Here is a 14,054-nt window from a genome sequence, read left to right on the forward strand (position 1 = left end):
GAGTTTTAATAGAATTGCACCCTAGTTGGAAAGCAGATTAGTCACAATTCCTTTCATAATATTTGGGGGGGCTTGAAAAGGCATCTCAGGTAATTGGATATGCTGCTGTAGCTCTGTAGAAATGATTGCAAATGCACAATAGAGTGCACTTGAGAGCAGTTAAATAATCAAAGGTGCTTCTTTAAATATGCACTTTTAAATACAGGAAGAAGAAAGACCGATCCTAGGCTTTCATCTCAGCATCCAAAGCCTTAGTCTTGGAGCTTTCTCCTGAGGGGGAACAGCGGAGCGTTTATCATTTTAACCCTCCTAGGCATAAGGGACCCAATTTTGCTTTTTATTAGAAAGCTTCTGAGAGGCAAACGGAAGTGAGTTTCCTCCCCTGTTAATATTTCTTGCACTTTGTAACATGCCATCTGATGCTGCTGTGCAGCAAAATGTTGAAACCATTATTTGGCATATGTGCCTTTTCTTAATGCGGCCTTTCTGTTGGAATTCCATACTTTTAAATTGCAATGCTTTTTAAATTGCACATGTAATCAACTCATGGATGTTTGGTGATTAGGTGGCTAAAATAGTTTCTGTAGGATGAGCTGAAATATTTTTTTAAAATAAGATGATTGGACAATATGTGAGTACATAAGAGGGTAACATGATATTATTTAATGTTATGTTGATATTAAAGGATATTTGTACCATGCACTATCACCACCGGAGTGGTCCCCTGGCGCTCTGGCAGCTCTGAAAAGGGAAGGGGGGGGTGGGGGTTGAGTTAGTGGGAATAACCTGGAAAAGTGCAAGAGAGCAGTGATGTGCTGTTGGCAGCCTCAGCCCGGTGGGTCTGTTGACTGGGCTTGGGGTGTTTTACGGTCGGTAGACATCGTGTGCTGTTGTGCGAGTCTGTGTGGTTTGTTTTGTTGTTGTAGTGTAGTGAAGTTTGTGCGGATTGTTGTGTTGTAGGCTTGTGGTTGTGTTTGATTAGAGTTTGAGAGGTGTATGCAGAGGGGTGAAATTGTTAGTGAATCGGTTAATTGGCATTGCTGTCCTTGAAGTTATGTCTAGGTGTGATGCTTGCTATCATTCACTATTCCACCTGGGTGTGGCACCTGCTAATCTCCAGTATCCTAACTAGATGTGAGGCAGGCTAGTGATCACTATTGCACCCTAGTGTGGCACATACTTACATTCACATTTCTATCTATATGTGACACAGATTAAATTTAAGAATTCCGTCTAGGTGTGAGACATGCCAACATTCACATTTCTATCTAGATGCGACAGAGGCTAAAGTTAAGAATTCTGTCTAAGTGCGGCACATGCAAGAAGATCCCATAGCAAATGAAAAGCTTGAAACATTACAAAGAAAACATGTTGGTGGGTCTATCCATACGAACATCGACTACTTTTCTGTTTGTTCTACTGTTGGTTAGAATGTAGCATACTCGGTTTTTAAAATATCACCTCTATTGTTCGGCCGATCTAGAGTCTACTTGTCTGATTATTTGTAATTATTTAATGTTGAATATTTTGAGTAGCAATAAAAGATGCTTCTGTGCTATCTTCTCTTCCTCCCCTCCCCTCCAACAGATGTACTTATCACTATTTGTATTTATATTGCAGGTGATTGTAGATGAACAAAACCTGGACTTTCTCCTTCAGTATTCTATCTCTGCTCTAAAAAAGTGCAGCTCGTGGACTCATGTTGAAATTCTGCAGGCCTTGGCTGCCATTGTTTATAATAATGGACCTAAGTGCCAAAAGGTGAGAAACTACTGCTCATTTCTCTTGCAATGGCAGTCACGTAACTTTACTAGTTTGCGGATGGATACTGTTCAGGTAGGCCTGCAGTTAGAGGTGGAAATGTGTTCTTTTAGTTGTTGCATATAAACCTCACCCATTTTAGTGGAGGCTTCCACCCAAAAGTAGCCCTGGGCATATGTTTAGAATACAGAAACATCCAGGTAGCACATGTCTACTTCTACCATCTGTAGAAGGGCGACCAGACATGCTTACTTTGCAAAGGGTAAAATGTATATATTGAAAGGTGGGTGACATTTGCCAATTCCCACATTCATGAATATTGCAACACAATTTAATGCGGATCTATCCCCACTGTTATCTAAACTTGGCTATGTTGGTCTGGTTGGCCAATGATCTACAACATGCTTCTTTAATTCAGGGCATTTCCCTCTACCATCACGTACATCAGTTAGTTGTATATGCGGCTGGCAGGGGACAGCCATCTGTTAGCCCAATGAAAAGTACCTGGGTAGTCCTGGGCAGCGGTCATATGTGGTTTGCAGAGTATAGGACTTTTTTCAAATGGATTCTGGCAAAGACAAATTCCTGCTTTTAAAATGTCTGGCCTCCTAAGATTTCTTCAAGAATTCTTAGCAGGTCCTTGCTTTGTGTGGACTCGGGGCTCCTGGTAAGAAGTAGGAGAACTGAGTTTTTTTTGTTTTAAAAATTTGAAATAAAGTGATTATTTTTCAGGCAATTACAAATATATTTGATTGTGTGAATTAGTCGTTTCTAAATTTCACACTGCTTCGGATGGGCTTTGGCCGACAATTTCTGAATGCTATAGGTGCATTGCAACTGAAGATCTCGGCTAAAATATGGGTTAATAGTGTTTTGTCTCAGGCTTTTCGGTTGTATAGAGGTACGAGACCGGGGTGTCCTCTTTCGCCCCTTCTGTTTAATTTGGTCCTGGAGCCGTTGTTGGTTTATCTTAGGCAGGAGCAGAATATCTGTGGTTGGAAGTTGAGAAATGATGAGGTGAAAGTTCTAGCATATGCTGACGATTTGACGGTGGTCTTGAAGAATCCGGAGGTGGGTGGACCCTTATTTAGAAATATGTTGCAGGAGGTGGAAGAATTGTCTGGCTATATAGTGAACTGGGGTAAAACTGTAGTTTTCAGATGAACCCGTTGAATAGGAGGTTGTTGGATTGGGATTGCCAATGGGCTGATGTTTCGTGAAATATTTAGGATTCTACTTGGTGCGCGATAAAGATAACGGTGGAATACAATGTAGACAAATTGAAAGAAATTCTGCTGAAGGATGTACAAAGATGGGAAAGATTGACTCTTAGCATCCGGGCAAGAATCAATGCTATCAAGATGATGTTGTTGCCAAAGGTCCTGTATTTTATTCAATCACTTCCCCTTAAATTTACTAAAAAAGTGCGATGGAGCATTGATAGGATTTTCATGGACGTCCTATGGGGAAAAAGTAATCCAAAAATTCCACGATTTATTTTGGTGCGTAGAGTTAAAGATGGGGACTTTGGTTATCTGGTATTGAAGAATTATTGTAGGGGATTTTTATTGAAGAAGGCTTCTTATTACTTTGAGGAGGGGCGGGGATCAGACCCACATTGGCTTTCAATGGAAAAGAAACTGCTGCATCCCTTTTCCCTGGACTGTTTATATTTGTATGGGAGGTTGGCGAATTCTGGTACAAAATTGGAGGCTCTAGTGATTTCTAAGTCCGTGTTGGTTACTTGGATTCTGGGGTGTGGGCAATCCTTGTATTTGTACGATTCGGCCTCTATTTGGCTGAACCTGGGTTTAGAAATTAATAATAAAATGCTTATTTGGTAGGGTTGGGCTAAAAGGGGGCATTATGTAGATAGAGGATGTATGGAGGGGGGAGAGGATGGTTCCGTTTGAAGAATTAGCTAATTGTTATGGTCTGCATAATAGGGTGGCGGGTAGATATGGGCTTTTGGAGCGATTGCTGATGGAAAGATTGCAAATGTTGAGCGGACCTTTGAGTGGTAGTCCTCAGATTTGTGAGATTTTTGCTACATCTCCTAGGCCTAGGACAGTTTCTACATATGTTAAGTTGATGCCTTTGCAGGACTGTATGAGGAGTTCCTGGGATCAGTTGCAAATGAAATGGGTGTCTGGAGGGCTTCGGTCAGGGCTGAGGTATATTCACCAACGTCTTTTAGGCCGTATTTATTGGACATCAGTGAAAATGAAGGAGAGAGGCTTGGCTGATGTAGATCTGTGCTGGGGTGTGGAGGCTCGAGAGGGACCTATCTGCATATGCTCTGGGAGTGTAGTAGAGTGCTGGACTTTTGGACAGAGTGGTTTTGGATTGCATCGATATGGTAACTAGTATGACATTGTCTCATACTTTTCTGTCAGTGATTTTCCTTTCAACTGCCTCATACTTTTCTGTCAGTGATTTTCCTTTCAACTGATAGTCAAAGTGTTGAGCTGTGGGATTGTTCGGAATGGATTGATAGTGTTGTCGATGGCCATAAAACAAATAATGAAGTTGTGGAGGTCCAGGAAAAAGCCACATTGCGAGAACTGGGTGTCGGATATGCGGACGCTCTCTTGGTATGAGAAGACTCGGGCAATTCGACAACATCGGGAAACTGAGAACGAGGAGAGATGGGGGTCATTCGGTGATTTATTTGGAGGAGGTGTAGGCTTTGGTTTATTTTGTGGATATTGAGGTTGGTAGGGTGTATGTTTTGTCCTGTTTTTGTGTTTTGTGTTGTCACGTCTTGCTATGGGATAGGAGGGTGGGAATGTTTTCGGATTTCTTTCTGAAATGCTGTTAATTTAGTAGTAATTTGCATTTTGTTGCACTGATGTATATGGAGTATTCTTTTACTTGTTCCCATTCTGTTGTTATCAGTTGTATTATTTTCTGTATAATTGTTAAATAACGTTGGTAAAAAATAAAAAAATAAAAATTATTTGCCTCTAAACCAACTGTATTTTTGTTATCCATACTTTGCACCTAATGAAGAAAGCAAATTAGGAGACACATTTGTGCTGTAACATTCCTCTTAGGATCAGGTGGCGATATTAGAGCTACTTCCTGTGGCCCTGCTTTGCTAGTACCATTGATATGAAAATATCTGTTGAACTAGGGAGAGGGAGAGGGAGAGGGGGAGGGGGAGGGAGAGGGAAGAGAATATATAACGACGTGTTTCGCGGTAACAAACCGCTTGCTCACGTTAAGGATGAAGAACACAAAGGAGGGACTATTTATACTAGCATTCTCTCTATGGTCACAGTGTAGAGATTCGTGCACACCTCCTTATGGTCTACTCCTCGGATCAGCCTTAATTGATTGGGTTTAACAGCTAAATTGGAAAAAGTGGCTAAAACAATACATACTTATAAATCTGGCATAGCAACGTGTTTTCATTGAGTCTATTTGCCCTGTTTAAACCATGTATAATTTAATCTTGTTAAAACATGTTCATTAAATAAGCTGTGCCATTAACACATAGCTGTTCTATAAATGTTCGGCATTTAACAAATATTACAAAGTGACACTCGCTTCAGGTTAGGTATTTGTTAAAATAACCAAAACAATGCAGTATTTAAAACAAATCAGTGCATAGTGCACATGATCCTAAGATTCATGTTTATAAGGATTGCCTATTCTGATACAAATACTTATCTCTACTGACTGTGCAAAACATGCAATGTACAACAAAATGTTGTTAAAGTGCTATGTGCAATTAGCTGCCACAAAATACAACTTAGAGTTGATAAGGTGCAACGTGCAATTAGCAGCCTCGCAATATTATTTCCTATATTGGAATAAATAAAGTGCTTGGTGCATAAGAATTCTGTATTTTGAAAATACACATGAATCACTGATAACTGCATTTGTTATGAATACAAAACATTAATAAAAAACCGTTTGCCTATATATCATGAAGCCTTGGTTATAGAGGAGACCACAAATAGTATTATATATATAATACACCCTAATTTGGGGGGGATTTGAGTGTCAGGAAGGCAGTATCCCTTTTGCTCTCCACAGCCTCTCCCCATCAACCACCTTTTTTTTTTTTTCTTTTTCATTTAATCCCAAAGCATTAAATGTCCTGAAGCACAACTCTGGTGCCCCTAAATGTGAATATATGTTAAGCAGTGAATCCTAACCTCCATAGCAACACATTGTACGGTTATTGTAGTCCTACATCTTTTTAGAGCATGCTCTGCCCATTTTGTTTTATTTCTGTGTCTTTTGATGGCTGAATTATTTTATATAGTAGTTGACTGACAGGAATCGAAGTTGATAATTAAGGATTGAACTATTCTGTTTTGAATGACTAATTGTTGCTTTAATTAATGGACCTATTTAGATATTTTGCTAAATTCTAATGAGAAAAGTTCTATACATAAAACTGGGCACATCCATTTTGACAAGGAATTAATTTTACATATATAAGCATTCCTGTATTAAAGTCACTTAATTTGCTTGAAATGTCCACCCCTTGCATGTTTTCATTTTATTTGAAGGAGTTTGGAGTGATATTACTGTTTTTGTAGTGCTTAATGATGGACTGCTTCTAAGTACTGTAATAATAGTGGTTTTGTTACCCATCTATTGTATACTCCGCTTAACTCTATGAGCTACCTCACTGGCAGTAACATGGAGATCAGTAACTTGTGGGTGAGCACCAGTTACAATAAAGTAGGTACAACTGTAGATTTGCTAAAAGTATTTGATAGTCCCGTGCTGGTTAAATGGCTGCATATGCTCTCAACAGTGCCCCCGCCAATTAACGTAGAGTGGCGTGTTGTGCTGGCAACAGCTAACCTTTGGTTATAGCTTGTTGACTGTTGCGTCTGTTGAAACCTCCCCTTCTTGTGATAACCTGATCAAAAACCGGTTTCCTTCTCCTGCATACTGACTACTTACCCAGCCAGACGGTTTTGAATTGTGCTACTGCAGTTTTGGCATCTCCCATAGTTCATCTCTGCCCTTCTTCTTGTACTCTTTAATATTTCCGGGTAAGAAACTGTTGCTTTACTCAAAATAGATTGTTATTTTGAGAATGTTCAGTTGTTTGGAGGCTTTTATACTTTGGTCTGCTTACAGTAGTCCTGACTGGGTGAGAGAATGTATATCGTGCGGCACAAACACATTTGCTTAACATACAAGGTGGCAGACCCGTACCATGGTTGATGCATGGCAAAAAGAATCTCTGGAAATGAACCTGGAAGACCTGTGGTACAATCCGCTAGAAATAACCCTGGGTGATGTGGATAACGTTAGAGAACCTCACGGGTGATGGTGGAGGTCGAACTGGTTAACACTTGCAATGGGTTGGTTACAGGAATCGCACACCTGGCCGGCAAGCCTGCCTTAGGGTTTGAAAAATAGCAAGACCTGGTAAAACCATCCCTTGCACGCACCTTGTATCTGAGATACAGGTTTTCCCAATTGAATCTGGCGTATCGCACAAATAAGTGGGAGCCCACTGGTAATGACTTAAGCTTGGTATGTGGCTCAGCCAAGGAATCCATGAGCCACTTCCTGTTCTTTTGTCAGGGCTACCGTGTGGCCAGGTACAGGCATCTAAAGCCAATATGCAATGCGCATGGCATACGTCGAACAAGTGAGGCCCTCTTGCTTTTTGGGTATTGTAATGACATAAATGTAGTGTTCTTGTAGCAAGTTACATCCATCAAGCAGGGTGTATGACAACAAGCATATTAAAAACTGGAGGACTTGATATTTAGAATGCTGCTATTGTAATTTGTGCCAAAATATTTAAGATTCTAATTTATGTAATCCCATACTCACTTTATTGTGGCTTTTTTGCACCATTATGATGCTGCTAATGTATTCAGGATGTATTCCTATCTGCGATTATTTGCACATCCTTCCAAAGGTGGGGATAACTGGGTACCATATAATATGACGTATGGTTTTAGTTTGTTTTAGAGTGTTACGTTTTACTTACTCACTTTATAATGTGATGGCATTATCAATTGCACTACTCTGATCTTGTCATAAACTGGAGATCGCCACATGTAAGCACCTGGATTCACAGAATGGGAGATCGGTAGTGAAAAGTCTGTCTCTTCCTGGGCAATAAGACTCCCAAACATTGCTAGAATGAATGGCTTCCTTCCTTGAGATGAGCCCAAACTTTAACACAGAGTAAATGTAAATTCAAGATGGCAAACTCCATTCTTAATTCCTCAGCCTGCAGACCAGTATTGCACAAGACTGCTGAGCCGCGTGCCCCTGAGGGGAATGAGCTCACAGCCCTACAACATGTGCCCTCACACATGGTAACTCACACTGTTATATTGTCAATTGCCAGTCCTTAGCAACTATTGAAGATGAAAGCTGCATCAGGGCAGTGTGAGTTTGGTGAAGAAGCTTGTTTAGAGGAGAGGGCAGATGGAGCAAGAGCAGGATTTGGAGAAAGGAGGGAAAGAGTGAGGCGAGAAAGAGGAGGCGGCAAGGAACACTGGGAGCCATAGAGAGCTAGGTGTGAGGGGTCATTAATGCGAGATGGACACAAAGATATAGTTTTCAATGGATTGCTTTTCTCCTGCATATTCCTCATATGATAGATATCATCCAGCTTTCTGCTGCTGGTAAACTTTAACAGGGGGCGTAGTGGACCTAGAAGCGGCCATCGATCCGTCTTGCTCGGTGCTCAGTCGTCGGTTCCGGATATGACACCAGTCGTATATATACCACATCACTATGCCCATACCTCAGTTCCTTTTTTCCACATGCTCGCACGCTGCTTCAGGTTCACGACATCTAGTCTTCGAATACAATCGTCAATTTGTCTCGTAAAACACTGACCGTGATGTCCCCTCCCTGGATTTCGGCTTTTTAAAAGGTGCACTGACTGCCATTCCAAAATGTTGGTGACCGACCCGCTCAACATTTGTATGTGGTGTCTGGGTACGGATCATGACACAGAGCAATATGCGTTTTTCTCCAAGATGCATTCTAAAGCCATTCGTGAGTGTGCTGGCAAACTTACTTTGGGCCGTCCGTCCCTGAAATCTCTGGCGCTCCTCCGGTACTCCAAGGCTGAGATGGAAGGGCCCACCACTGAAAAATAGAAGGAAAAGCTTCAGAACCCTCTCCCACTCCCACTCCCTTTAGCTCCTGCTTAACCAATCTTAATTTCAAGCCCTGTCTGTGGGTTCTCAGGAGGTTGAAGAGGTTTCGAGCAACCATGAACTTGATGTCCCTGGACTGAGCGAGGAGAACATGGGTACTTCGATCTGTCCACTTCACTGGTTGCCTTGGCGTCTGGGTCTCCTGACCCAGTCATGTCAGGTACTCCACCCATACCCAGTGTCCCTCAACCTACAGGCGTGGCTCTTGAGAGGATGAGGTATGATGACTGGGACCTCTCAGAGGAGGTACTCGAGGTGTTGCGGCTGCATGCAGACAGTCTACAAGATCTCTGTATGCGTGCTTTGGAGAAGATTTGAGCCGTGGTGCAGGGAATGCAAGATCAATCCCATCTCTTTCCCTGCCACTACAGTTCCTTCTGTCACTGAACTCAGCAGCTTTTCAGGTTACCACAATCAAAGGACTTTTGACGGCTTTGTCTGTGTTCCTGAAGTGCCTTGTCAATACGTTTCTGCCAGTTCCCTTTGTTGTCACAGACTGGGATTTAAATCTAATTCTGACATTTTTGATGGCGACTCAATCATTTGAACCTATGCATTCCTGTTCTTTAAGAATGTTATCTTTGAAAACAGCCCTTTAGGTTGTGATCACGTCAGCCATGGAAGTTAATGAGTTGCAAGTCCCTGTTCATGCGTTTTGTTCGGGAAAAGGTTTCCCTTAAACTAAGACCTGGCTTTCTCTCTAAAGTGGTTTCTGAGTTCCCCCTTTCTTAATCCATAGATTTACCGGTCTTCTACCCTCCACCACACTCCTCTAAGGAAGAGGAGCGGTTCCACCGCTTACCTATCAAGAGAGCTTTGAGCGTTTACGTCACTAGGACGTCTGCGTTGCAAAAAATCTAACCAGCTGTTTGTGGCTGTTACGCTCACCTGGTCTCTGCGGAGGTGTTGGGGCACGGTTGCCGCCCTACCAGGGGGTGAGGTCGCTCGGGTCCGACTTCGCCCTCTGCGCTTATTTGGTGACTGGTGGTAATAGGTGATGCTGCTCTGGACTGCTCCTGCGTGGAGAATCGGGGGCGTGTGTATGCCAGCTTGTGCGCCTGATCCCCTTCTCCCAAACTGTGGTACCCGTGGGATGCGCTGTCCCTGGAAAGCTCGCCTGTTGATTAGTTTTGGCGAGCACTCAGTCCTGGTGCTTCTGGCAGGGGCGCTTGTATAATCTGGACCAAATCCCTTGCACGTGGTAGTCCAGTCCTGCTACGAGTAAGCCACTATACTTCAGGTAAGTGTTCCTATTTGCCTTTGTCTCCCCTTGTCTGTTTTTGTTTTGTTAAGTTTGTTGTCTTGTATTGCTGTCCGTTCCACTTTTGATGTTTGCTCTTTTGCTTTCTTCCCTTGTAGGTGATGTTGCCGGCCCGGCAGAAGCTGCGGAGCTTGAGGCGGCAGACGGAGGGAACGAGTGATGAAGCAGCAGCGGTACAGTGGCTGGTAAATTGTTAACTAGGGGGCGCGCGGGGTTCAAATGCTGCGCGGCCCTAGGACGGATGTTCTAACCTTGTCTTTCTTCTTCACAGGGTCCGAGTTCGTGGATGCGGAGAGCAGTGCTGCGGTGTCGGGATCAAGATCACTGGATGTCAGGAGAGGAGTCTGCAGATGAAGCGGTGAAGCACCGGTTTCCTGGAGGTGAGTATGCAGGAGAACGCCTGGTTTCAAAGGTAAGTAAACTGGTCCAAACGGCAGTGAGCGTCACGTTGCACGCGAGTGCACAGTAACGTGAAGCACCGGCCTTAAGGATGGAGCAGTTTATATAGAGCTTCTGAAGCCACGCCCACCAGGTTCAGCCTGCCTGCCACACCCGATGAGTCAGCACATGAGGATGTATCAGCTCCTGGAAAGTTCTTGTAAAATAAAAGCACTCCTGCACTGAAATAGTGTTCCTGCTCACATCTCTAGATGAGTCTGGCGCCAAAGGTGCCAGGACTGAGTCCAGCCAGGGCCCCTGTGTTTATGGGTCCCAAAGCGAAATAAGGGAGTCAAGTGAACCAGTGCCCCATCACTAGATGGTGTGGTTTTTGTGTTCTGGGGCCTGTGGCCATGACAGTGGCTCATTTATTGTCCCGCAAAGGTCTAGCGGAAACGAAGCAGACTCTCTCATTGGATGATCCTTTACAACGCAGAATGTTACCAGTCTGCTCGCAGGGAGCCTCCTCCTGGCATCAAGGCACACTTGACGAGAGGGGTCTTGAAGTCTACAGCCTTGCAGGGGGCATGGGGGGAGTTCCATTAGGGACATCTGTTGTGTGGCCACATGGTCGTCCTTGCACACATTTACCAGGAACTATTGTCTAGATGTCTCATGTGTGGCTGATTCACGCTTTGGTAGGGCACTTCTGCAGAATCTGCTATTGTAACACTTTTTACCCACCTTCGTGGTTCTAACTGCTTGGGGAGTCTATCAGATGAGGAATCTGCGGGAGAAAAGCAATCCATTGAAGGAGAAATAACTTGCTGTATTGTTATTTCAATGGATTCTTCTCCCACAGATTCCTCATCAACCCTCCCTTCATCCCTGCTCAAAAAGTGGCTTGTGGCTTTGCGTATCTGTCAAAGCTGAATGACGCCTGGTGATGGCTCTGAGGTGACTGCTCTTTCAGGCTAGGCTCTTGCCTGGTTAGCCTCATCTTCCATCGATTTCCACTGCAGCGTTCAAGCACAGGGAGAAAAGGGGGAACTGACATGCAGGGCGTAGTGACTGGGTGTATATATAAGACGATTGACTTCATGTCCGCCCCCTGTTGAAAAGTTTCTGAGCAGGAGACCTGGATGAGATTGCTTTTCTCTCAGAAGGCTTGAGAGCTCATTCCACAAGGGGCATGGCAACATCTTCTGCTCTGCATGTAAAGGAGGGTGCCTATAATTGTGTGGCAGCCACTTGGTATACTGTTCACACATTTACTAAACATTACTGTCTGATTTCATCCTCTAGCCACGAAGGAGGATTTGGGAAAGCTGTCCTAAATTCAATCCATGACCAATCAAGTCTAACAATTCTTACTGCCTCCTCCAAGACCTAATACTACTTTGGGAGTCTTTCAAAAGATGAGGAATACATGGGAGCACCCAATCCAATCGAATAACAAGTTACTTAGCCCTTGTAACGCTCTTTGGACTGGATGTTCCTCCCATGTATTTCTGATGGCCCGCCCAACCTACCCCGCTGTAGAATTTCTAGACATTACCCTGGGGGCTCTTTCAAAGTCTGGTACTGTCTAGAACTCATTGATGCTGGTATTTCTGCAAGAGGAAGGTGTAAAACCAGAACTGAAGCTAACGGGCGCTGCGTGTGCTTCGTATACCGAAGATGACGAGATGGAAGCACTCTAGGGACATCTAGTCGACGGCATCGACGCACAGCGCCCTCTGCTGAAATATCTTTCTGAAGCTTAAGGGAAAATATATGTAAAGACGAGGAATATGTGGAAGGAACATCCTGTTGAAAGAACATTACCAGGGGTAAGTAACTTGTTCATCTGCTGACATACAAGTTGGTTAACGAAGCAGATTTTATTGCTTACGGTATGTTTATTTGGGGGCACCAAAGTGATGCTTGAGATTTATTATCTGGTCTCAGATTAAATTAGGCATTTTCATCGGGAAGTTTGTAATCTGACTATGATACTCAGATACTTCATCCAGTGTCAGGAGAACCTAATTGTCTTCTTCCTACAGCTTGTGATTGATTGTGGGCTAGTGGGGCCGTTTATGTTCAATAGGATCAGCGATTGGACTGATCTTTGAGGGACTAGATGGATATTTTGAAAGTTTATAGACTTGACCCCAGCTTGATCTTGTGAGGATGCTGTCCTAATGGATTCAAACTATTTGAAGACTGTGCCCTGTACAGACTCTTCGCAATCCTTTGCGATTTCATTTAATCCAATGCTGCTGTGAAGTATAGTACTAAGCAACCAGCGATCCATGGTCACAAGTTGTAAGAGTTCTATTCTTATGCTCCAGAGTGGTTTTGGTGCCCCGAGGAGGGCTGAAACATGGTTTCAAGTCACTCAGTATGTCTTTTTTTTTTTTCTCTGCATGAGGAAACGAGGTAATCCATATAGCCTGTGCTATGGGGTGTAAACCTGATGGCGATTAGCCCAAAAATCAGTAGTCTGTTTCTTATCCATTTGATAACGACTTCAAGGCCTGAGTGATGACACCTGTTGAGAGGGTTGCAAAGACTAAGTTGACGATGGAGGAAGTTGTGTTGGAAACCAAGATGAAAGGTTGGGGGTAGGAGGCTGCCAGGGGGTGCGGACCAAGATGCTTGTGTGAATGCTATCTCAGGCCAGCATTCCTCACCTGATGAAGATCTGATGTAGGCGGCCCCAATCTGTACTTTAAAAAGTGTTCCCGTACCTCGCAGGACTGGGAGTGGAACAACTGAGCTCGGACAGGAGCCTCATCGAACGGAGTGGAGCAGTAGGCACAAGCCACATGCTGAGTTGATATGTGCGCAGCAGGGACACTTATTCCCCAGACGGGGAATCGGTGACAGGCGGCCTGGTTGGACCCATAGTTGTGTGAGGGGGAAGCAGCCTGGGTGCTGTATGGTAGGCCCAAAAATCGATTTTGTAGGGGTCTGGGGGGGGGGGGGGTGGGTGGGGTAGCAATCCAAGGAAGTAATGGAGTGCATGATTTGCAAGAAAAACAGTTTTAATGCACGCCCACATTGAGTTACAGTATTCCAGGGCAAAAACCACAAAATTTGAATACATTACAAATATCAAGCACATGCTAATCCTGTGTTACCTGTTGGCTCTAAACACAATATACGTTGGTAGCCCCCCCCACTTCATTTGTTAGTACATCACCCGTGACCATCCTAAATACAGCCGCCTACAACTAACTGTGCAGTCAGCAGAAAATGCTTCATCCTGTTTGGCTAAAGTACATGTAACATTTACTAAAATGGCGTACACTATTTGGTCAAGACAAGTTCATGCATCTTCTCATGTGCAGTCCCACCAAAATGACCTAATCATGTATTTGGTGGAAACTGAATAGTGAAGTCAATAAATCGGACACAGCAACATCCTCTCCAGGAGCTCCGTCAGCTTGGTAATCCCAGGAACTTCTCAGGCCTTTTTACAACTCCCATTTTGAAACATG

At 43.7% G+C, this 14,054-nt stretch overlaps 1 protein-coding gene across 2 annotated transcripts in view; it reads left to right on the forward strand.

Annotated features, from left to right (window-relative positions):
* Positions 1-14,054, forward strand: part of HEATR6 (HEAT repeat containing 6) — a 1,218,923-nt gene that overhangs the window by 95,383 nt on the left and 1,109,486 nt on the right. For both annotated transcript variants that reach the window (XM_069614663.1, XM_069614664.1), the window contains exon 3: positions 1,621-1,761. In XM_069614663.1, coding sequence (XP_069470764.1) covers positions 1,621-1,761 — 141 coding nt within the window. The remainder of the gene's footprint in view (positions 1-1,620; positions 1,762-14,054) is intronic.

This window comes from Ambystoma mexicanum, chromosome 9 (genome assembly GCF_040938575.1).
Source record: "Ambystoma mexicanum isolate Mex_15411 chromosome 9, UKY_AmexF1_1, whole genome shotgun sequence".
NCBI lineage: Eukaryota > Metazoa > Chordata > Amphibia > Caudata > Ambystomatidae > Ambystoma > Ambystoma mexicanum.